At 42.0% G+C, this 24215-nt stretch overlaps 1 protein-coding gene across 2 annotated transcripts in view; it reads left to right on the forward strand.

The window, feature by feature from the left end:
• Window positions 1-24215, forward strand: part of OCA2 (OCA2 melanosomal transmembrane protein) — a 195156-nt gene that overhangs the window by 127614 nt on the left and 43327 nt on the right. For both annotated transcript variants that reach the window (XM_077343422.1, XM_077343423.1), the window contains 3 exons: window positions 7844-7971; window positions 18226-18285; window positions 21380-21484. In XM_077343422.1, coding sequence (XP_077199537.1) covers window positions 7844-7971; window positions 18226-18285; window positions 21380-21484 — 293 coding nt within the window. The remainder of the gene's footprint in view (window positions 1-7843; window positions 7972-18225; window positions 18286-21379; window positions 21485-24215) is intronic.

The raw sequence follows: 24215 nt of genomic DNA on the forward strand, positions 1-24215 counted from the left end.
GCATTTGAGGACAGCTTTTCAAATATGTGCCCTAAGCACTGTAAAATGTCTGCATGTTATTTAATCTGATGTCCAATTTCATCAGCAAAACATATTATACAGATCTCAGTGTTTATCTTATTGCTAGAGCATTCAATTAGAAATGGGCTGAAGTACTAGGATTAGGATGTCCCTGGGTTATATTCTTACTTGTTTGGAAACCAATTGGTATCTTCATTGATTCATTTACATAATCCACAAGATTTTTTGGGGGAGGAAATTCACCAGAGAAATTAAGCGCTGTAATTACAAAGGACACTAACAGACCCATTTGGCAGCAATTCCCTTCTCTTTAAACAAATGATGTTGAGTGCATTATGTTAATAGCAACGGGTTGAGGGTGGTATTTTGTCAGTACACAAATGAATGCTACCTAGGAAAATGGCATGATTTAGCTACATAACGCCTCTTTCTGATTCTGGTTGTCATTGTCATGTAAGATTGCTTGCTTTAGGGATTGTTTCCATGCTTACCATGAATATAATAGGCTGGTAGCCAAATGTGTGACTCTTGACAGGAGGAACACTGCTAAGTGATGATAAAAAGTTGACATTACTCTGGGGTGCACCATACTCCTGACTAGAAGCTTTAAAATGGGATTTAGTTGAAGTCTGCAGCAGAACTTTTCAAGCTTAGAATTAGCTCACTGCCACAATCTATATTGTAATGAGTTTGTGACTCTGAAGCCTTCCTTTAAATTGTGAATCCGTGACCAAGACCAGGTGCCTCCAGCTGGGGACAATGGAAAGAAATGCAGCAAAAATTTGCTCCTTCCACTTCCTCTATGTGGAAATATGTAAACAGCTCTCTTCAGCAACCCTGAATGTCTTAGAGAAGGGAAAGATGGGGACAGTCTTGTAGTTCACAGTGAGAGCTATTTCTCTTCTCAGTCACCTGTGCAAAGCAAAAGGTATCACCACTTTAATCTACTCTTAGTTTATGGTAGATTGGGGTGGGGAGCAAGAACATCAGAACTTCTCTTATGCCCAGCTACAGGAGAATGAGGGCCACTGGAAGCAACTAGCAGGGGAGCAACTGAAGCAGAAGAATTCATACTAGGCATAAAGCTTTCAGGATGGCTGTGGTTCTTCTTTCACCAGAGATTAGCTTGTTCCCTTTCAGTTTCAAACTGTAGCCCTTGAGGAATAGTGAGACAATGTGTCCCAAGTAGTGGCGTACATTCAGGGGCTTTACGCACCGGGATCTTTGTTGCAAATTGGTCACTGAACGAAAAATCGCCATTTAAAATAGTGGAATTCGTCGTTATGCATACCTGCCTTTGTAGTGGAATCCAGTTGCGTTTTGTAGAGTTTCCCGCAGCTTCCGGTCTCGGCAGAAAAGGAAGCACTATTTCCAAGCTCGTCCCACCCCTGGCCGTCAAGCAGCCAATGGGCAGCCGTTAGCATGCTCCCAAACAGCCCCTTTCCCTTTAAGAAAGGTTTTTTTTAAAAAAAAAACAGACCCATTGTAACGAATCTGTGTAGATTCGTTGCAACGGAGAGACCCATCCAGCTGCCTAATGTGAGCTGTCGTTTGATCGTATGATCGTTGCCACGCTGCCTCGAGTGATAAAAAAAAAATCCCCCCCTCCTCTCACAGGCCCGATTTTCGGCTGAATTAATGTGTATTTCAGCAAACGGGCTTTTATGTGGTTTGTGCTTAGTGACTAAAGGTGAAGGACTGAAGCCAGGGAAGCCTCTAAACAGAAAGAGGCTCGCTGGTGCGTTTATCCCCGCTCGCTCGGAGAAAAAAAAATGGCGATCGCTTCGCCGGAAGTTTGGAGGACAGGCTCAGGAGGAGGGACTTTGAAGAAACCGCAACAATGTTAACGCACAGGTCTTTATTGCTAGTGTTGCAGATTGTTTGCAAGAGTGTAGCGCTTTCTGGAGGGTGAATCCACTTTTTGGGATTCCCCTGAAAGCGCTACAACGAAGCGCTTTTTGCTGATCGGTTTCAGGAGTGTTGCAGATTGTCTACGACGTCGTGCGTTATGGCAAATCAATAGCGTTTCCAATTGGCAACCATTGTGCGATTTTGAAGCCGTGCAAAAAGCCCCTCAGTCTCTCCTAGAGTACTTCTACCTGAGAGTACTTTTGTGAGTGGTAAGGGGACCCCATTCACATTAACCCCTGATTTTATGAGTAATACGGGTTTTTATTTCCAGTCGTAGTGCCACAGAATGGGGTAATAATGTGATTGCAGCCTGGGCACTCTGAACACAGTGTGTAAATGGCGGAACACATGAAGAAGAAGAGTTTTTTCATTATCCAAAGGAGTCTCAAAGGGGCTTACAATTGCCTTCCCTTCCTCTTTCTGCTACACATACACTTCACCATTTAAACATCTATGCATAGATGCATAGTGCTTTTTGAACACTATCCCTTATGAAATCACAAGTCTTTAGATACTATTAAACATTAAACTCGTTCCTGATTTTGAGGGGGGGGGGGTGGACTTTAGAGAGACATGCTTTGTGTCACAACTTTGGAAAAAAATACATTTATTTCTGGTATCACCTGCATGCTTGTGTGCCTATTTGTTGCTCCGGGCTGTTCTCCATTTTTTAAAAGCTTTTCCTGTCCCCTGTAAAAAGGAAGAGGGTGGCAGAGGTAGTGCTTTGTCGGCTCCATACATTTCTTTGGCTGGTGGCCTGCTGGTTGTCTCCTGGGGGATAGCGCTTTTTAGGTTGGTGAATTGACTTTTTGGGATTCACCAACTCGTGCTTTAAAATGGTGGATATAGCGAGCAGTTTGCTGGACGGACACGGGAGGTTGGCGACTTCGTGTGGAGCGCCCAAAATATAGCATCTTCAGAGGGCAAGAATGATGCTAAAATTATGGCATGCATAAAAGCCAAAAGTGTTGTTGGGGTGGGATGGGATAGGGAAAACTTGCCACAGAGTATAATTTTCAGCGGCAGGTCTGTATTTTTTCTTTTGTACTGTGTGGCTCTGTCACAAGTTTCTGTTCTTCATGGTATTCCAGCGGGTTGAATTAGAAGGTGTATTTTGCACAAATGTGATCAACCTCCAAATACATGAGATAAAATCTGTACCCTTGATACAATAGCATTTCTTTTACCTGGCCTTTGTGCTTGTAAGCAAAAGCAATTTCAATTTGCAATGAGGCTTTCATTTTCAGCAAGCATATTCTAAGCAGGAGGAGGAAAAATGAGAGTCACAGTGGAACAAGTTTAAATACTATTATGATGTGTGTTACAACTCTCTAGAATATGGAAAACTAGTCCAGATATATTTACTAATCTACCAAATTCCATGGGAATATATTAGCAAGAAAGAAGATGCAAAATGGAATATCAATACTTAATAATTCAGGTCCCATTGAGGATTCATTCTTTTTTGAAAAGTTATTTACAGTGAAACTCTATAAATTTGCTTCTGTTGGAGATGATACCTTTTATATCCCCTGATACCACAGAGAGACAGCCTTATTATGTAAAAGATTAAAGAGAGTACATCCTTTCTTATGTAACCTGTATATGGAAATAGGATATGAATACTGAATGAGCCCTTTTTCACTTTGGTAAAAAGCCCTAACCTTCTTTAACCCATGTCAAACTGTAGGAATCACTACAAGCTTTTACAGAATATTTGATGAAAACCCATCCTATCCTACTTTTCACACGTTTAAATAATTTATTTCAGACTTCTTGCCAAACATTTTGGAGAGAGAAATATAATCTGGCACAATCCTTCTTTTTGTTATTTTTCTGTTGTTGTGAGAATCTTCTAAGCTTGGAAACAACATTTATGTTTAAAATTACAAAACCACTGAAACTCCACAAACACGATTAAAAGTTTCATTCATCATTAACGAGGCAAGAATGTAGTAATCCAGCTACATTTGTTTGGGGAAATACTTGAATATTGTATGTATTGGTTGACTAGCTTTTTCCTTTAGACAGGAATAGAAAATAAGTCATAAATCAGTTAATATTGTTATTATTTATGGTATTTCTATACTGCCTCTTCAGTCTCATATTCAAGGAGGCTTACAATTAAAACCTATAGTATAAAAATAAAACATAAGCAGCATAAAACTGTCAATATTACAGAATAGACCATTAAAAAACTGATAAAGTTCCTAATTAAAATCTTGGGCAAAAAGATTTTGTTTTAGGTGCCAGGCTAATGTAGGCACCAGGCAAGCCTGAGGGCATTCAAAGGTAAAGTGCCTCAACAAAAAAATGCCTCATCTCCAAGTTGCCACCTACCTCACCTCTGCCCAGAGAGGCAGATCTTAACTGGTAAATGAGATAGTATGGGAGGAGGTGGTTCTTCAGGTACCCTGCTCTCAAGCTGATTACAGTCTCAAAGGTAAGAACTAGCACTTTGATTTGAGCCTGGAAACAGGAGGGTGGCCAGTGCAGATCTTTCATCACAGAGATGACATAGGCCCTGTAACCAGCCCTTGACAGAATAGTTACTATAAATAATTGTCAGTGTGTGTGTTCCCCCCCTATATGCACAAAGAGTATAACACCTGAGAAACTTATTCTTATAGAAATTGCTTCCATGGACAGGTAACAGCATTCACCACTGTATCCTCCATGGGTTCCAAGATGTAAGGCTACCAGCTGAGTGCTGACTGAAGGTTACAGGGGTAGGGCAGGGATAATGAAAGCATCCCTTAGTTTTTGTTGAACTCTAGAGCAGTGCCTCATCACATGTGGTGTGCTACATTTGTGCTATAAGTGACATCATGGGATCCCCCCCCCCCAATTTGCACTGGAAGCGGAAGCACTGGGTGCTGGGGCAGGATGTCACCCACTCTAGCAGGAGACCTGGTCACCCTAGAGATGATACAGTGCTCTGAACAGTTATGTATTTACATTTTTCAAATTTCCCTTCCCCATTCTTCTGTCTTCACAATAGCCATGTGAGGCACCTTTTTCTGAAAGATGACCACTCCAAGGAGGATTTGGGCTCCTTTTGTGGGGAAATGATTTGCATTTTTAAATAATCACCTACTATAAGGAGATGGAGACAGCGCACACCAGTATTGTGTAGTGCTTAAAAATGGTGGACTATTATTTGGAAGACTTGTGTTCAGATTTCCAATCTTGTCATGGAAGATTTTACTGGGTGACCTTTGGCAAGTCATGCTGGCTACCCTATCTCAAAGGATTGTCATGATGATAAAATAGAGGAGAGCAAAAGAAATATACAAGTGTTTGTATGTGCATGGGGGTGTACCATGAGATCATCTTGGAGGAACTATATGGGGGAACAAGCTTATAGAAAGTAACTTGAGCAACACCAACATCTTTTATTCTTAAAATTGGACCCTCCCCCTCTTAATGAAGCAGACAAGATGGATTATTTGTGGAGACTGTTTTTTGCTCAGTATCCTCTCTGACGCTGCAGTACATTCTGGAATGCTTCTTTTGATTATCATTGGCATTTGTAAAGCTGACGCCTCCATTGCCCATCCCACACACATTAAATAATGCACTTTCGATGCACTTTAGATCCAGCTACAATAGCACATTGAAAACGCATTATTCAATATGTGCATAGAGTTGGATTTCCTTTCCCTGAGTGTTCTCTTGACATGTGAAATATATTTGAAAATCTCACTTTGCTGTTAATGTACACAAAGATGGTAACAAGCAAAGGAGATGGCATGCGTTTTAAATATTCACATCAAACTAATTTCAAATTGTACTGGTTTCTAAGGGTTTGAGATCCTGATTGATTTCTTTTTTTAGCCTTTTAATTTCAATGTAAATCAAAGAAGAGTTGGTATATCAAAGAAGGCAGCCTTTTCTTAATTAGTCATTTTGAAAGAGTCCAGCTGTTAGCATAAACCTTTGTTCCCTTTTCTTCTGTATTTTTCCTTTACTGCTTTCATAGACCAATGTTTGACTACTGCCTTTAGAAATTCAGTATTGATGTTGGCTACAATAATTTTTAATCTTATCTTGATAAATCTGTCCTTAATTTCTTTTTCCTCTGCGTAGAGCACAACAGCTCCCTCACCAAAAAATCATAGAAGCACAGGTGCTATTTTTGCTACATATATATTTCATTTAAGACTCTGCAATAAAAGATACAAACTATCTGCTTTGGAGGCATTTTAAAATTCACGGAAAGGCACAACATAATAAATTTTCATGGAATCTCTCTGCCTCTAGTGCTCATTATAAACTGTCACTGAACAAAAGAGATATTTGCACTCCAGTCTCATAGAAAAGCGTATAAATAACAGCATAGAAAGAAGTAATGAAACAACATAATTGGGAAGGGTGGGTGGGTTCAGTGCATGGATTTGTCTGAAGGGTATCGATATATTGTCGTCAGTGTGCCACCATTACTGTTAATGGGTCTATCACTGTGGTTTTGCTTAGAGTTGCCCTAGGTGACAGGTCCTTGAACGTTCTTTCATGAGAATTTTCTTGTGTGGGTATGAATATTTCCTCAGTGGGATTTTCACTAGCAGGGCTGGAATTCAAGTTAAGTATTGCCTGAGAGACCTGAGACAGGGTGGAACAGAAACAGAGCCAGGGCTTTCTCAGTCTTGGCCCCCACCTGGTGGAATGAGCTTCCAGAGGATATTAGGGCACTGCCAGAGCTAAAACAATTTTGCAGGGCCTGCAAAATGGAGCTCTTCCACCAGGTATTTGGCCAAGACAAGTGGACAAGCCGTTACCACCAACCAGAAGCCCTATAATCTGCACTAACTGAAAACTGGACCATGGTGCAGACTGACCAAACTGTTGTTGTTGTTGAATACTGTTTTACTACACTGTTTGTTGTTGCTGTTATTAAGTACTGTAATTATATTACACTGTTTGATACAAGTTCACTATTTCATATTGAATGTTCATTGTAGTTTACCACATATGAGAGTTATAATGTAAACCACCCTGAGCCGAATGTAAATATAATTCACCCAATAGCAAAATGTAAAAATATATTAAAAACTTAACTCTCATGCATTAAGGAAATCCTTTGAGGGCTGTCAAGAAACCTCTGGATTTCATGATACCCTGGTTGAGAAAGCCTGGTCTAAGGCTCTGCAGACAAGAAATGCGTTACAGACAACATAATATATTCAAGATATCTCTGCTGTCTTTTTATCCAGTTGGGTGTAGACTTAGCACTGTTTATTAAAGACAGCTGTCTCACCCGAAAGTTTCCTTCAGGCCTGTTCAATAAATACTCTGCACATCTGGAACTCTTATTAGTGAACCAAACTTTTCAGGATAAGGATGCTTCCCTTGAGGTGTTGAATTTATCCCAAGCTGCTCGGTTTGCTTTCTCTTGCTTCACTAGTTCCAGTGCAAAGATTGATAGTGATGGTTGAATCTGAGCCTCTTTGTGGATTTTAGTGTTGGGTGAAATACAAAATTAGAACAAATGTAGGGCTGCTTCTTCTTTCTTTCTCTGTTAGTACGTGATAGGTAGCTTCCAACAGGTGCAATTTCATCCTCAAAGTGGTAGAACTTCTGTTTATTGTATTGTTAGTTATTAAAGCCATCAGAACGTTGTCAGAAAAATATTGCATGAATCCTAAACTGATATTCCTTCTAAGTGTGTAATACAGGGGTAGTCAACCTGTGGCCCTCCAGATGTGCATGGACTACAATTCCCATTTGCCCCTGCCAGCAAATGCTGGCAGAGGCTCATGGGAATTGTAGTCCATGAACATCTGGAGGACTACAGGTTGACTCCCCGTTGGGTAATATATAGACAATGAGCAAATGTATGTTAACGAAATACGAACAGGTGTTCAAAGTGGACAAGGCTGTACTGATACTGTTTTCCCCTCCTTTTATGCAGGGTGGATTGCTATGTTGGGAGCTGTCTGGCTTCTTGTATTAGCCAACATCCATGATTTTGAGATGATTCTGAACAGAGTGGAATGGGCAACACTCCTTTTCTTTGCAGCATTATTTGTTTTAATGGAGGTAAGGAGAATGACAACAAAATAGATTAAAATCTTGCATCCTAGATTTTGTCCGTTTTGACTGTGACTCTATAATCGTTGCATACATGAAATTGGAAGCCTTTGCACATGCTCAGTATTAAAAGAATCAAAGGCATATTGTGCTGGTGTACTCAATCTGACTATGATTACCAGCCTCCAGTTGAGAGATCTCCCAGAAGGACAACTGATCTCCTGGCTACAGAGATTAGTAGTAGTAGAAGAAGAAGAGTTGGTTCTTATATGCTGCTTTTCTTTACCCAAAAGAGGCTCAAAGCGGCTTACAGTCGCCTTCCCTTTCCTCTCCCCACAACAGACACCCTGTGAGGTGGGTGAGGCTGAGAGAGTCCTGATTTTACTGCCCGGTCAGAACAGTTTTATCAGTGCTGTGGTGAGCCCAAGGTCACCCAGCTGGCTGCATGTGGGGGATTGCGGAATCGAACCCGGCGTGCCAGATTAGAAATTTGCACTCCTAACCACTACACCATTAGTTCCCCTTGAGAAAGTGGCTGCTTTGGAAGGTGGACTGTGTGTCATTATCCGCCATTGAGATCACTCTTTCCCCCAAACCCCAACTATCCAGGCTCCATCTCCAGAAGTTTTCCTGCCCAGAAAACTTCTATTTGAACCCTATTTGAGTATTTCACCTGGTACCAATTTGCCAGTTATCTGGCATTTCCCATTCTTTCTGAAAGATTTCCCATTCTTTCTGAAAAAGGAAGTCTCTAGGTCCTCTAGATCTAGAGACAGAAGGCCCAACATGCAGAAAGTCTTCTACCTGATTTATGCACTGGAATCAGACCTGTTTTGCCAGTGAGGAAAGCTGCAGCTGTGATTTATAGATAAAGAAAGCCCAAAGGAATGCTTTGTTTCCTATTGCCAGGAGCTACTACTTCTGAACTGGTAGAAGGCCTGAAGCTCAGTCTATGTTTTCTGCTTCTTTGGCTTTAACTAGCTTCTTCAAAGTAGGAAAGTCTCAGGAAAACAGCCTTCTTGTGAGTTTCCAAATATTGCAAGTAAAAAAATGAAGAAGAAAACAACCAATACAAACAAGTCCCAACAAAATGTAATAACATTTGAGTCTCTCCTTTCAAAATTATAGAGGCCGTGTGTCTATCCTTTCTCCAGTTCTATTTGTAAGTCTTAAAATGGCAAATCCTTATATTTTCATACTGGGAAATAATTTTAGATGGGTCATTAGAAAGTCAGAAGGAATAAAACTGGATGACTGGCATATAATTAGTCCAGATTTCAACTGCTTTTTATCCTGAGAAGCTGTGGATACTTGAGAGAACTGGCTTATCTGAATTAAAGTAGCTCTGACCTGGATAGCCAAAGTTAGCTCCATCTTGTCAGATTTTGGAAACCAAGTAGGGCTGGCAAAAGTAGCAACTCTTTGTGACACCTAATGATCCGTGTTGGAGAGCAACTATATTAGTCTATCAATTGCTTAAGATAATACCCTTGGAGTTATTTTGTACAGAAATTTTCCCCTAAGATCTGCATAAAGTGGACAATCCAATAAGTAATGCGGAAGATCTTCAACTGATTGATCCCCAGTGTAGTAAGGGAATAGTAAGGGACAGTGTAGTAAGGGAATTTGGGTGTACCTCCCAGTTGAAGGCACTGACTGGAACCTCAGGGCTGAAAAAGCTGACCTTAGTATACTCACATTAATACTGGTCAAATATGGGGCTCTGTTATGATATTTGTTTGAAGTTCTTAAAAGTTCTTAAAACAAGGAACACATCTAAATTACACAATTATAGCTCTGTCTATTTCTGTGTCCTGAGAATAGGTGCACTCTCTTAGGTCTTTTATCTTTCTGAATAGATTGTCTGGAACAGTATAGCAAGAAATGACAGTATCCAGAAAAGAAGAATATGGTCCCTTAGATTCTATAGCTAAGTTAAAGCACTGGTGACTGAAGGGAGCAGGAGTAGACAATTTATATTTCATCCACCATTTTAATAGCACTGAATGCACACATTCCCTAAAAGAAGGTACCGCATATACTCGCGTATAAGCCAAGTTTTTCAACCCCTTTTTTAAGCTAAAAAAGTCCTCCTTGGCTTATATGCAGGTATTAAAAAAACAGCTGCCAGATAAGATAGGAGGGTGGGAGTGGGGGACAAGTAAATTTACCTTAAGAAACAGAGGCAAGAAGAAGTAGAGAGCCCAGGAGGGAAAGCGCAGTCTCCGCCTCCCCCCTCACTGCTTTAATGAGGTTAGTACGTGTTGCAGGAAGCTCTGCAGGAAGCTCTGAAGCCTCTGTCTCAAAGGGAGAACAAAGAGCAGAAGAAGGAAATGCCCCTAGAGGAAGGAATGAAAAGTGAGAGAAACAGAACACCGGGAACAGAATACAGGGAAGGAGCACAGGATTGGATATAAAAAGGCAGGAGAGGTCAGAGGGAAAGAGGAGGGAGGAGGAGGGTGGGAAGAAAAGGGAAAAACAGATCCTGCCCAAAACAGAGGAGGGTTGGAAGAAAAGGGGAAAAAGGATCCTGCCCAAAACAGAGGAGGGTGGGAAGAAAAGGGAAAAACAGATCCTGCCCAAAACAGAGGAGGGTGGGAAGAAAAGGGGAAAAAAGATCCTGCCCAAAACAAGGGGGAGGAAAGGAGAAAAAGAGAAAAAGCCACTATCCAACCACCACCCTCGGCTTATATGTGAGTCAATAAGTTTTTCCAGCATTTTGTGGGGTGATTCGGTGCCTCGGGTTATATGCGAGTATATATGGTAGTCCTACCTTTGCCTTCATCAGAGTGACTGGAGCCCCTTTTGGTATAACTAGGACATGCCTCATGAAAATATTCTGAATAGATTCTAGACTGAGAATGATTATAAACAAATTTATAGCTGGATCTACCAAGAGCACCCACCACCCCTTTGTGTGACGCAATCTCCTTATTGCACCATGGTCTTTAATGTTGAGGCTTTTAAGGCTGCTATATGAGCACTCTAAGAAAAAGTCTCAGAGAAAGTGACTCCTATGTATTTGAGAGATTTACATTGTTTGATCTTAACACCCTGCATGCTCCAGGTAAGCCTTTTTGGTTTGCTTCTAAAAACTATAACCTTTTTAAATAATTGATGGTACGAGCTTCCTCTCTGCAGTCGTTACCCATCCTATGCAGCAGCCTTTTAAATTCCACTCTAGTCAGAAGAACTGAGGCCATGTTGTCCGCATGAAGCCGTGATCTAATGTGGAATATCCTTTTTTGAACCCTGCTTGGTGAGGATAAATTATGCTCTTTTTAATCAAGCTAGTCTTCCAGGTTTTTTTTAAAGTAGAAATTTACCATAGGACTTAGAGAAATAACTTAACACACTAACAGGTCAGTAATTAAATAGGTTGGTTTTGTCCCTTTTTTAATGTATTGGGACAATAGACCATTGTCTCAGACCTTTTCTTAATCCCATTTTAAGCTCTCTGCGCTTTTGGTCAAACCAATCATTCTTTAAATTATCGGTGTCTTATCATAAAACAATAAAACATCAGAATCACTCTGAAGCAAAGCAGAATATTATTTAGAGCCTGAGATATCATATACTGCATTTGTTCAGACACACTTAATTTTCTTATGATCAGAAGAGATAACCTCTGCCAAACTAAGCATTGTAGGAATAAAAAGATCACTGTTGAATTTAAAAATTAGCTTTAGAGGTCACTGAGTGTATTTTCCAGCTTCTCAAAAGACATAACATTTGGGAGAAGATCAGGGGAGACTGCAACATAATCAATTGTGCTGGCTTGATGCACAGTTAGATAGGTAAAACCACCTCTGGAACTATCTAACAGTTGCACGAAGAATGTACAAATTGAACTAGAGTAAGTCTAAAAATTTTAAACCAGGCTTATTGATTATTTCATCTCATGAGAAGCAGTCTAGCACAGTGGTCTCCAACCCCCGGTCCAGAGACCAGTCCCGGTCCGTGGATCACTCAGTACCGGGCTGCAGATCCTCCTTGTCCTCCTCCCTGGCTCCTGCCTCAGGGACTGCCCTGCCACTCTGCCACCGGCTCACCTTTGGTGCTCTCCAGCGGCCACCATGGCTGGGGCTCCCCCTTGGTATGGCACTGTGCAGCTGTTGCTGGCAGTGCCCCCCAGTGGGCGGTGGGAAAGCAAGTGGAACAGGAGCTCAGGTGGCAGTGATGACGTCCCTCAGCAAAAGACTGCCCCCTCCCGGGCCTCAGTAAAATTGTCAAGTGTTGACCGGTCCCTAGTGATAAAAAGGTTGGGGACCACTGGTCTAGCAGATTGGCATGTAATGCTACCTGACTAATGGGCCCCACCTGATCAGAATGACTGCTGGACCCAATCCAAGCATTAAAATCCCTCCCCAATATAAACTGAGCACTGGGAAACCAGTGAATTAAAGATTCAAGGAAATAGTCAACATGGGGAAGGTCTTCTGCATGGTGGACGTTCATGCACTGGACCTGATCTTCCAGAGTTCTTCAACAAAGAAGAAAACACAATACAAGAGTGGCTCAAACAATAAAGGGAAAGAGAAACAGAGGGGAAATCTTGCCTCTGAGGGAGGGAAATGGATAGGGGTAGGGTCATACAAATGACTATAAACTGATGAATCTATGTATGGATAATCTCCAAGGCTGACCTTAGAATACCTACAAGAAATTTCCTGTCTTCTGAATGATATAATTTTTTTTCTCCTAGAGAATATAACTATAAAGGAAAACTGTTTAGGCGTTTTTATAGAAGATAAAAATACAATCTTGTAACTTATTGTTTCTCAGGCATGATTTAACATGCAGTACATAAAATACAAAGATTCATCTCCTGACTGCAGAAATAGACTTCTACAGAAGATAGTAAATATGTAAGGATTGAATACAAAGCTATCATAGATATGTAGAGTTTTTATTCTTATAAAAAGGCTAGGGGCCAAGCCTGTTGTGTTCAGGAATACAATAGGCACTAGATTGGGGGGTGGAGTAGAAGAACTCTGCAGATGGCTTCCCACTCCCCCCAGGACCTGGAAAGTCTGCAGGCAGGTGTTATGGGACTCACAAGCAGGGGCAGCTCTTAAGCAGCAAGAATCTGCAGCCTCTGAACATCGGAGGTAAGTGGAAGGAAGAGGGGTGGTCAGGGGTGGGGGATGGAAGGTGATTGGCTGGCCACTGGACAGACAGGCAAACCAGTTGGAGGCATTCAGGGACAGTAGCCCTGAGTGGGTGTTAAGCACTGAGTGGCACTTAAGCCATGAGAAACCCTCCCCCTCCAAGGCGTTAACAGAAATATATAGTGGAATAGATTAAACCTAATAGCTCTTGTCTATGTAAGACTCTCCACAAACTTCAATGGATGAGATAGCCCCTCATGCTCAAAGGATTGTAGAATGACCACTCTGTCCACCAATGAGATCTGCCCTATCCTTGTAAAAGCAACATGCTGAAGGTTCCAAAGCTTCCTATTGGTGGAACCACCCTATGCAGGGCCAATTGCTGTTCTTGCCCAGGATTCTGCACACACACACCTTCCCTTCAGGCCTGCCAGCCCCAGACTTAGGCAACAGACACATTTCCTAGAGCAACATAGGGGAATCTGGGCATGTGTGTGCTTTCCTTTTGAGGTGGAAAAGGTTTCCTCTTCTGCCTAATGGTTGGCTGACAGGGAGGCCATAGAAAAAGCCCCTTCTCAGTAAAAATACTGCTGTGGCCAGCCTTGCAGCTGGAGGGAAGACACAGCCCAGCCACGTGTGTGTCTCTTCTCTGCCACCCTCTGAACATTTGATGCCAACTGCACAGGGTTGTTGTGCAGATGAAACTGGATGCTGTTGTGGGGGTTATTTTGCCTCCTGTTTCATCTGCACAACAGCCTTATGCAGTAGGCCTCAAGTGTTCCATCTCCACAACAGCCTTTGTGGAAGGCCTCAAATGTTTCTTCTGCACAACAACCCTGTCTACCCGTCAAAGCAGTTTCTGCCTGGGGAGCTGATCTTCATAATCTGGAGATGAGCAATAATTCCAGGAGATCTCCAGGCCCCATGTGGAGGAAATAATGCCTCTGCATAGTGCTGCCTGGCCTATTCCAGATCAAGAAAACATTGCAGAGCGAAGGCAAGGTTGCCAGATAGGGGGGTAGGTTCATGTTCTGGAAATGTTCTAGGTGTGCATGAATTTGATTTCGGTCAGGACTGCTGTGCACAGAGAGACCTCCTCTTAGGATTGCCAGCTTCCAAGTGAGGCACTAAACCCACACCAAACCATGAGCTAGTTCCCGTTGCATTACAGCTCGCAATGGGCTTTACTGCTGGTATATATAAATAAATATGTTTGCCATCCAAACGCTTGCTTTGTGAGTGAATTTTGGGTGACAAACCATGAGGTGGAAAACAATGTTCAGATTTTGAGCAAGAGGTGATCTTGTGGCTTCATTCTTCAATGGAAAAAGAAGTATAGGAAAAGCTAGTAAAAAAGAATGAGAAAAACACAAGGAAAGAACTATACAGCATAGGGATGTTAACAAAGTTGTCTGAACACAAAAAACAACAACAGTAACTTTGGGGAATGAAAATGGAATATTAAGGCAATCTGGAAAATGCCAGTGTTTAGAGACAAGAGACACTGGCTATAGATAAATATCACAAATAAAAGAAAAGAGAATTACAAGAGGACAATAACGTTACTGGAATGCAGTTTTCAATGAGCTCCATTGCTTGCCTCTGATCCTCGCAATATGAGCCTGAGAGGCAAGTAAAGGAAAGGAGCCCAGGCCATTAAGGGAGGGAGAGGCTCTGTGTCCATTAACTGAATGCTGCTTTGCAGTAGTCCTTACGCAATATGAATCTTTGAAATGACTACTTGGGGAGTTCAGAGCAGCTTTCTTTTTAATGTTTACTGAACAGAAGATTTTATATTTTTAATTACTAGAAAGCTGTTTCTTTTGATACATGTTGTCATTACTCATTTATCAAAGTTAGATAGTAACTTTGTAGTGCTTTACTCTTTTGCATGAAGAACATCCGATGGACTTCCTCCTCATTAGTACCGCCTTTCAGTGACTTTGCCATTTCATTACTCTTAAGGTCCTGTATGGTGCGATGAAGCCCCATTGAAATGATATATGGAGGGAGAGATTGGCACATACAGAGGAATGTTGTATAGGCAGGTGGGAAAAGGCTACCTTTTTTACCAGCCTGCCAATTCTCCAGAGCAGCTCATCTCTTCTTACCTTAGCTTCCTTACGGTTGTGAAGCCTAGTTTGATTGATTTAAATTGGTGGATGGAGACATATTGATTTAAAATGGTGGATGGGCACTTGCAGATGAGAATCAGTGGCTTAACTCCCCCACTTGCATCTGTGAGAAAACTGATCGCAGAGAAAGGTTAATTTTGCCCTCCTTCAGTAGAGGATGAACACTGTGCTGGAACCCACATTCCTTTTAGAACTGGACATATGTAAAAAGTAGAATAACAATTGGTTTGAGATCTGGTCATTTTAAAAAGTTGAGTTTGATGCTTTATGGCTGGATTTAGTAGGGGTAAATGCATTTCTAGGTGTACAATTCACCCAAACTAAAATAGAGATTGTAGCAGTCCCATCCAAGCTATCCTTCACAATTCAGGCAAGTAGGAAGTGTCCATTGTGCAGTGGGTACAAGCAGGCAGGAATTGGCAGGTAATCTTTTCCTTTCTTTGCTGGGATCTTCAACTGGAGAGTTTTTTGGTGCTTTGAGGGATAAATTAGAGGAAATAAAGGTGAGATTGAAGGAATCTTGGAAGGAATAAGACAGTAACGAAGCCTCTATGTTAATTCTGTCTGCAAGGTGGCTTCTAATGAAACATAGTCATCAGAGTCAGGCCACCAGGGTTCCTGGAGTGACAGCATAATATCCTCAGCACGACTCTGCCTATTTTTTAGCAATTCTTGCATGCGAAGGTTTGCCAAGTCTAATTTCCATCTGGAAATCTGAACATGTAACCTCTTGTCTCTGTGGGGACTTTATTACCAGCTGAGCCACACAGATACCTTCCAGTTGCGTTGTATTTCTCAAGATGTGTTGCATAAGCCTGACTGCTTATGGCTCCCAGTTGTGATGGTGTTCTTAAAGTTATGCCTTGTTGAGCATGTACCATCCAGGTTTAATGGGGAGAAAAGAGAAGAAAGCTTCAACAGGTTAGAGCTGTTGGGAATTAAGGTTATTTTTGAGGTTAGTGTTCTGTCAGAGGCATTTGTATTGTATCTTCCCTCTTTCTTTTATATCACTGCAGGTATGATGTTTGCTTTTTTCTTTCTATGCTCTTTCAGTCACTCACTGGAGCAGTTAATAGATACAAAAAGATAGTTGGGTTTAGACCATCTACCAGTAAACATAATCTTTGAGGATACACTGTGCAGGTCTTCATTACAGGTGACAGGCTGGCATATTAGTACAGGGATGACCATGAACCAACTAGAAGAAGCAGTCAGAGACAGGGGCGCATGGTGAAAACTTTCCTATAGAATTGCCGAGGGTCGGACATGACTGAACGGATGACATCATCATCATCAATATTTTCTGCAAGGAACACACAAAGTATTGATGAGAAATTTGCATTTACAATTTTTTAGTGAATGTATGACTTCAAACTGGGCTACCCAGTGCCCATTTTTGAACGTTTGAAGACAAACATCTGTGAACCTCGGCTGCCCCATAAAATATCAAGTAAGTGACTGTGAGAATCTAGCACAGGAAAAAGGCGTCTACCCTAATTCCCACTGAAAGTCTTGGGTAGAGAACCAATCATTGTCAACACATGACTACCACATTTAAACATTAGCTATTTATACTTAAATAGTTAAGACTGACCTTTTAATCTCTGCGAGGAATGGTCTGAGCTCCTGAAGTGTTACAGAATGATCAAATATATTCTGCCTCAGGTGGAAAAAGGATAAGTATTATAATGTTGGGAATCAATGCAGCTTGAAAATTGCATTTAGACCAAGGAAAATTAACACAAGATCTTCAACACAAAAGACGTGGTACATGTTCTATGAGAAAAACAGAGCTCTGCTTCAGAAGAGGTAGCCAGATTTTTGATGGTTGAGCCCAAGTTACCTTATCAAGAAATTCTGAGCCAAGGCTTTGGCAGAAGAATGGAGCTGTAAAAATAGGGTCAGCTGAAATAACCTTTCAAAATGAGCTTTTCTGCATTCTCATTTTCCTTATTTGTAATTCCTGTTTCTTCAGGGTTTTCTTCCCCTATTCCACACCTGTTTTGCTCCCTAGAGTTGTTTTGATATTACACCAATATTGTACCGATAGCTGAGGAAAATGAGAATGCTGCAAAGCAGGATGATGGAGAGGCCACAGAATGGTGCTTTAGAGCTCATTATTAGAGGATTTCTTTAAAAATAAGATTATTTGAAGGAATTAAAATGATCTCTGTGGTGCAGGCTGTTGCCATCAAATCCTGTCCCATAGACTCCTGGAGATAAATAATTTGAGAGTGGGGAAAAACCAAAATGGACATAGAGTTACTGAAGCTAATATGCAACTAGGACAAGCTATTGCTTCATGAACTTTCATTCAGAATTCTTGTTGATGTTGTCCTGGATGAGATGGGAAACACCTTGACAGCTTTCTTTTTCCTTTTGTGAAGATTATTCCCCAAGTGACTTTATGTTTCTTCCTGAATTATAGCAAATCATCAGCCTGGTCTTATAATTTCTTACTCTGTTCTAAACCAGAAAGCTAATTGCTTTGGTCATTGTCACTTGTAACCTGTATGTTTTGTTTATCATTCTGAAATGTAATCAGATTTTCTAGCCCTTCAACCAATGGATGTGTATTTTGAGGCCAAACCCATTGAGAGATCATCCAGTCCTGCAGAGGCTGATTCAGATGCATACACCTGTACTGTCAACTATTATTGTTTGTCAGGAGGGGAGGGAGTGTCTCTTTTTGAGTGACTCCAGCTGAAGTTCTGTGACTCCTGAACTCCAACCTTTTTTTAAAGCTAATGATTGCCATCTTGGATAAGTGATAATGGAGACAAACCCCTCATAAGGAAATGTGGAGGTATCAGGGTTATTTTTACAAGAAGCATGCAAATATATGCCTTCCAGTAAACCAGTTTTTCTTGATAACTATTTTAAAAATAGCTAGAAAATAAAAGGACCTTGAAGGACATTTTAAAGGGCCAAGATGGCAAAATGGTTTTTGGAGGGGGATTTATGCTTAAACACTTTGTGTATTTGACCTATTTTAACTCAACTTTTTTTTTTTTTAGGCTTTGGCACACCTTCACTTAATAGAATACATAGGAGAACAGACTGCTTCATTAATAAAGGTATGTTTTTAATAGTGAAATCTTATCACTCAGGAGGCAGAGAAATGTTTGTCCGTCCGTCCGTCTGTTCATTGGTGTTTTAGCCCCCCACTTCCAGAACGGCTTGTGGCAGCTAACAATAGTCAAGTAAAATCCTCAGTAAAAACTCCACATAAAATCCAGCGTACCAAAAGCAGCTTGCTTTCTTATGTGTGGAATTTTAAATCATTGTATCCTTCCATCGGGGATACAAAAAGTTTAGTCTTCTTTTTAGATTAAGCAAAACATTTGTACTTCCAGGTATGAGAACAAGATTCTTTTTTCCTATTGATCTAATTGCTAGAATGATAGTTGCCATGCTTAGGTACTAGACCGGCAGGGACTACCCTGATGTGTTTCCATCTTCAATTGTTCCAACATCTGATTCATTAGCTTCAGAGATCTTGGTGAATTAATTTGTTACTGCCATCTTGGGATTTGTGTAATATTAGGATGTCTTATTGGGCTGTTGTTTTTATGAATTGTGGTTTTACTGTTTTATTATATACTAGTAGCTTAAGCCCATTGTAAGAGGAAATACAATGGGTGCTAGCATGGTGTGATGGTAGAGTGTAATGCTGTAAAGTCTTGGGTTTGGAGGGAAGTAGGGAGGAGAAAGAAGCAGTGCCCAGAATACTGGAGGGAGGAAGGCAGGCAGGCAGGCAGGCAGGCAGGTATAGAGAAAGAAAGAGAGAAAGTGAGAGGGAGAGAGAGAGAGAGAGAGAAAGTGAGAGAGTGAGAGAGAGAGAGAGAGAGAGAGAGAGAGAGAGAGAGAGAGAGAGAGAGAGAGAGAGAGAGAGAGAGAGAGAAGGATATTTCCTGTGGCCCTGCAAGCGCTTTTTGAAGCGGCGGGTATGCTTGGTGGGCCGTGGGGAAGCTGGCCCCCCCTGTGGCTCCAGATCCCCTGGCTTCCGCGTGGGCCTCAGAGCAGGCCTGCCGTGTCCCTGATGTGGTGGGCCTGCTCCGAGGCGCGAGGTAAGCCTCCCCCGGCAGCCTCCCTCCCTGGCGTTGCCCCGGCTTCTGCAAAGGCCTCGGAGCAAGCTCACCACGTCCCTTCCCTGGCCGTCCCCCCTCCCTGGCACCCCTCCGGCTTCTGTGTGGGCCTTGGAGCTCTGAGGCCTGCATGGAAGACTCCCCTGACTGGCAGCCTACCTGTCCTGTCCCCGAGTGGGGGGTGTGCGCCTCCCGGCTCTTGAGTCCATGGCCATGGGACCAATCAGAAGGTGCACTGTGCATGCCTTCCGATTCCAAGTACCGTCATAAATTCAGTTCTGTCTCCTTGTTGTAAGACAGTTCTGTCTCCTTGTTGTTGTATTTTTCCCATCTTGTTATTCCCCAACAACGCAGGGCTTTTATGCTTGCTAGGTTTAACATTCTCCCATCAGCAGTCATGGCGGGGAGATTTCAGAAGATCCCTTACATACAGAGACACTGCCCATGTAAACAAGGCTCTATAGAAACCATACAGCACGTTTTTTTTTACTGCCCTATATACAATGCCATTCGGGCTAAAGCTCTAGACCCACTCCTAGTTAACTGTATTGCCTACTCTGATAAATGTAAGGTACAGTTCCTTCTCTCCAATCAGGATCCAGATACAATTGATAAAGTGGCCAAATTCTTACAAATGGCAATTAAGCTGCGTGAATTTAAGAACTAATTGACTGGATTCTTTGTTTTATTTTTATGCCAATAAAGGTTTTCTTTATAAAAACCCATGTTGCCTTCCGATTCGCCTGTTGGCCCCTCTGCTTGTCAGTCCAGGGCCAATGGGCCAATCGCTGATTTCGATCCCGGTCTTGGCCCACCCCAACACCCCTTAGCCTTTTTAAATACCACAATGTTGTAAACTGTCATGAGCCAGAACTTTTAAGAATGGCAGTATATAAATCAAATCATAAATAAAAAAATATCTATTACTGAATCACTCACCCAAGTTTTTTCATTACTATGAGAACTACGTATCTATCTATGTGTACCAAGGTAAAATTACCAGGGCCAAAGGATACCACATCATTAAGATGGTCAACTAAATTACCTTATTTGCTAAGTCTCCAGACACGTGAACTGGGGGGATGTTTATGATCATTCACTGAACTTCACGTTCATAAGTCTTGGTATTCAATACAACAGTATGCTAGCTGTCTACTAATGCTAATATTATCAGTTAACACATTTAGAATCTAACTATATATATATAGTGCAATCTTATGCATGCTTACTGTTTGCCAGGGCTTTTGAAAGAGTCTGAATTGGTGGCCGTCATTTAAAGGGGGCGGGGAAGAAATTTGGGATTTGATATTTTTCTTTTGCTTTTAAACTGAAAATGTTTTCAACTAGCATTGTATGCTTTCCGTAGTACATAAAATTATTTCAGTGTGTACTGCAGATTCACATTAAAAGAAAAATGTATCTTCAGTTATCTAAATTCATTGTTATTGCTCAAGACTTTCACGATTAGAAGCAGGGGTGCTGGATATTCAGTGGACAGTTGGATAGTGTGGAAGGTCACTATTTTGCTGTAGGAAGACTGTTTTGTATACAAATTGAGTCTGAAGAAGTACCTTATATGAGGTTGGAGTAAATCTCTTAGGCATAAATTCTATGGAATGGTGGGCAGAGTGAAGTCAGATCTGGGATCATATCACTTTCTTTATGCAAAACCTTGCAGAAAATGTGAGGAGGGTGTGGTAGGAAAGCTGTCTGGAGCTCAGTGGTGGAAAGGTGGTAAACCACTGTCTTCAATAAGAGGGAAATGCATGGTTTATAATGGATGATAAGTGAGTGATATAATTGTAGCGATGTGTAACTGATGTATTAAGAATTAATTTGTTATCATTTCTAACAGGTCTGTTTCTTCTTTTAACATTTGAATTGAGGGACAGTTATTGTGCTGTTTTTACTTTTAACATATTTGGATTTTCCATCATTATTTGAATCACTGCCGTTAAATTATATGGAGAATCCATACAGTTTTCACTCCAGCCATAGAACTAGCATCAACATGGTAATTTTAATTGAAAAAAAACCCCAGCTTCCAGAACAGAGAAGATTTTTATTTCTTTTTTAATGCTAGGTGGTGCCTGAGGAACAGCGCTTGGCAGTTGCCATCATTTTAGTACTCTGGGTCTCTGCTCTAGCATCATCTCTAATTGACAATATTCCATTCACTGCTACAATGGTAAGTTGCTGGGCTGTGGTTTGTTATGGATAAACAAGTGGGAAATAGCCACGAGGCGGGTGGGGAGGGGCAGTGAGAATTTAAAGAAGGAGAAAGGAGAAAATTTTGAGAGAAAAGAAATGAAAGGTCCAAGTGCAGCAAAAGAGAAGAAATGTACCTGTCCTCAGTCCATTTGACCCAAGGCTGTTGATCCAGAAATTAAGACTCAAGTGAGCTGAAACTGCACATACGAAGCCTGTCATGGTGACCCTGGGGATAATGCTTATGCCTAAGGATAAAATGGTAGAGTAATAGGGCACTTAAGCAGAGCATTTAAATAAAACAATGAAAAGTGAAGACATGAAGGGTTCCTCTTTTGTCCTAAGGAGACATCCACCCCGACCCCTGGCAAAACACAAAGCTGGCTGTTTCTGAGTGAGTGAGATTACCAAATTTTTGGCTGGCAGAGAAGAAATAGTTATAGGAGCCAGCCAAAAGAAATATCAAATAAATTATTGGGAAATAAATTCAGGGTGAATATCTTTTCATTTCTTGGCTCTGATAAGATTTTTTTTTTGGAGGGGGGAGTTTCCTCAGAATGACAACAAAAAGTGATTGCACACAAGTCAGGGAATATCTTGGGTGAACAAAAGCTCCAGGGTGGAGGCTGCATGCAAACCCGAGGCAGGCTAGCAGGAGACATTCAGGCAAGATCTATAAGAATTATGAACAGCTATGTTTGAACCCACTAGGACTTTAGAGACCAACAAGATTTTGGGGGTATAAGCGGTCAAGATTCAAAGTCCCCTTCATCAGCATCATCAAGCTTATGTGGTGTCTTGACATTAATCTGATTTTACAATCAGGAGGACTTGCATTTGCTGATGAGATCACATTGGTAGACTGATGGGGGCATCCAGCTTTCTTAAATCCCAGCACAAATAGACATGCAGATGGACAGAAGGTAGGGGAAAGGAAGAAAGAAAGGGGGGAAGACAGAAATAAAGCAAGTGAGAGGCAGAGAGAGGCAGAAAGGAGAGAGGTATGGAATCATAGAATCATAGAGTTGGAAGGGGCCATACAGGCCATCTAGTCTAACCCCCTGCTCAACACATGATCAGCCCTAACCATCCTAAAGCATCCAAGAAAAGTGTGTATCCAACCTTTGCTTGAAGACTGCCAGTGAGGGGGAGTTCACCACCTCCTTAGGCAGCCTATTCCACTGTTGAACTACTCTGACTGTGAATTTTTTTTCCTGATGTCTAGCCTATATCGTTGTACTTGAAGTTTAAACCCATTACTGCATGTCCTCTCCTCTGCAGCCAATGGAAACAGCATCCTGCCCTCCTCCAAGTGACAACCTTTCAAATACTTAAAGAGGGTTATCATGTCCCCTCTCAACCTCCTTTTCTCCAGGCTGAACATTCCCAAGTCCCTCAACCTATCTTCATAGGGCTTGATCCCTTGGCCCCAGATCATCTTTGTCGCTCTTCTCTGTACCCTTTCAATTTTATCTACGTCCTTCTTGAAGTGAGGCCTCCAGAACTGCACACAGTACTCCAGGTGTGGTCTGACGAGTGCCATATACAATGGGACTATGACATCTTGTGATTTTGATGTGATGCCCCTGTTGATACAGCCCAAATTGGCATTCGCCTTTTTTACCACTGCATCACACTGCCTGCTCATGTTTAGTTTACAATCCACAAGTACTCCAAGGTCTCGTTCACACACAGTGCTACCTAGAAGCGTATCCCCCATCCAGTAGGCATGCTTTTCATTTTTATGACCCAGATGCAGAACTTTACACTTATCTTTATTAAATTTCATCTTGTTCTCATTTGCCCATTTTTCCATTGTGTTCAGATCTCGTTGAACTCTGTCTCTATCTTCCGGAGTATTTGCCAGTCCTCCCAATTTGGTGTCATCTGCAAACTTGATGAGTAGTCCCTCCACCCACTCATCTAGATCATTAATAAATACGTTAAAAAGTACCGGGCTGAGCCCCGAGCCCTGAGGTACCCTGCTATTCACCTCTCTCCAGTCTGATGAAACACCATTGTCAACAACTCTTTGAGTGCGATTCTCTAATCAATGCCCTATCTACCTGACTATCTGAAAATCCAGATTGCAGTCCTTCAACTTATCCATCAGAACATCATGGGGAACCTTATCAAAAGCTTTACTAAAGTCCAAGTAAATGACATCAACCGAATTTCCACGATCCAGCAAACCTGTTACTTGGTCAAAAAAGGAAACCAGGTTGGTCTGGCTAGACCTGTTGGAGACAAATCCATGCTGACTTCCTTGGATCACCAAATTGTCCTCCAGATGTGTGCAGATTGGAGGAAAGGAAGAAGGGAGGAAGGAAGGAAGGCAGGCAGGCAGGCAGGCAGCAGGTGCAGTGTAAGGGAAAAGGGCAGGGGGGAGGAGGGGGGTGAAGGGTCAGCTGGCAGCAGTGAAGCCTGCTGGGTCCGGGCATCTCCCAGGCATCTGCAGAGCTTCGTGGCTAGGAAAGGGACAGGGCTGCCGCATCTGCGTTGGGGTTTGCTGTCCCTTTGATGGCGGTGATGCCTGCCAGGTCCGGGTGGCTCCAGGGCATCTGTGGGGCTTCATGGCCGGGAAAGGGACAGGGCTGCTGCTTCTGTGACACGGTGGCCTTGTCCCCTTGCCGGGGGCGAACCCCCCCGCCTCCACCACCAGGCTTGGGCGGCCGGTTGGCTGCCTGTCCTTGTGTTGGGCAGTGTGGTAA

The sequence above is a fragment of the Paroedura picta genome, chromosome 6 (genome assembly GCF_049243985.1).
Source record: "Paroedura picta isolate Pp20150507F chromosome 6, Ppicta_v3.0, whole genome shotgun sequence".
Classification (NCBI taxonomy): Eukaryota; Metazoa; Chordata; class Lepidosauria; order Squamata; family Gekkonidae; genus Paroedura; species Paroedura picta.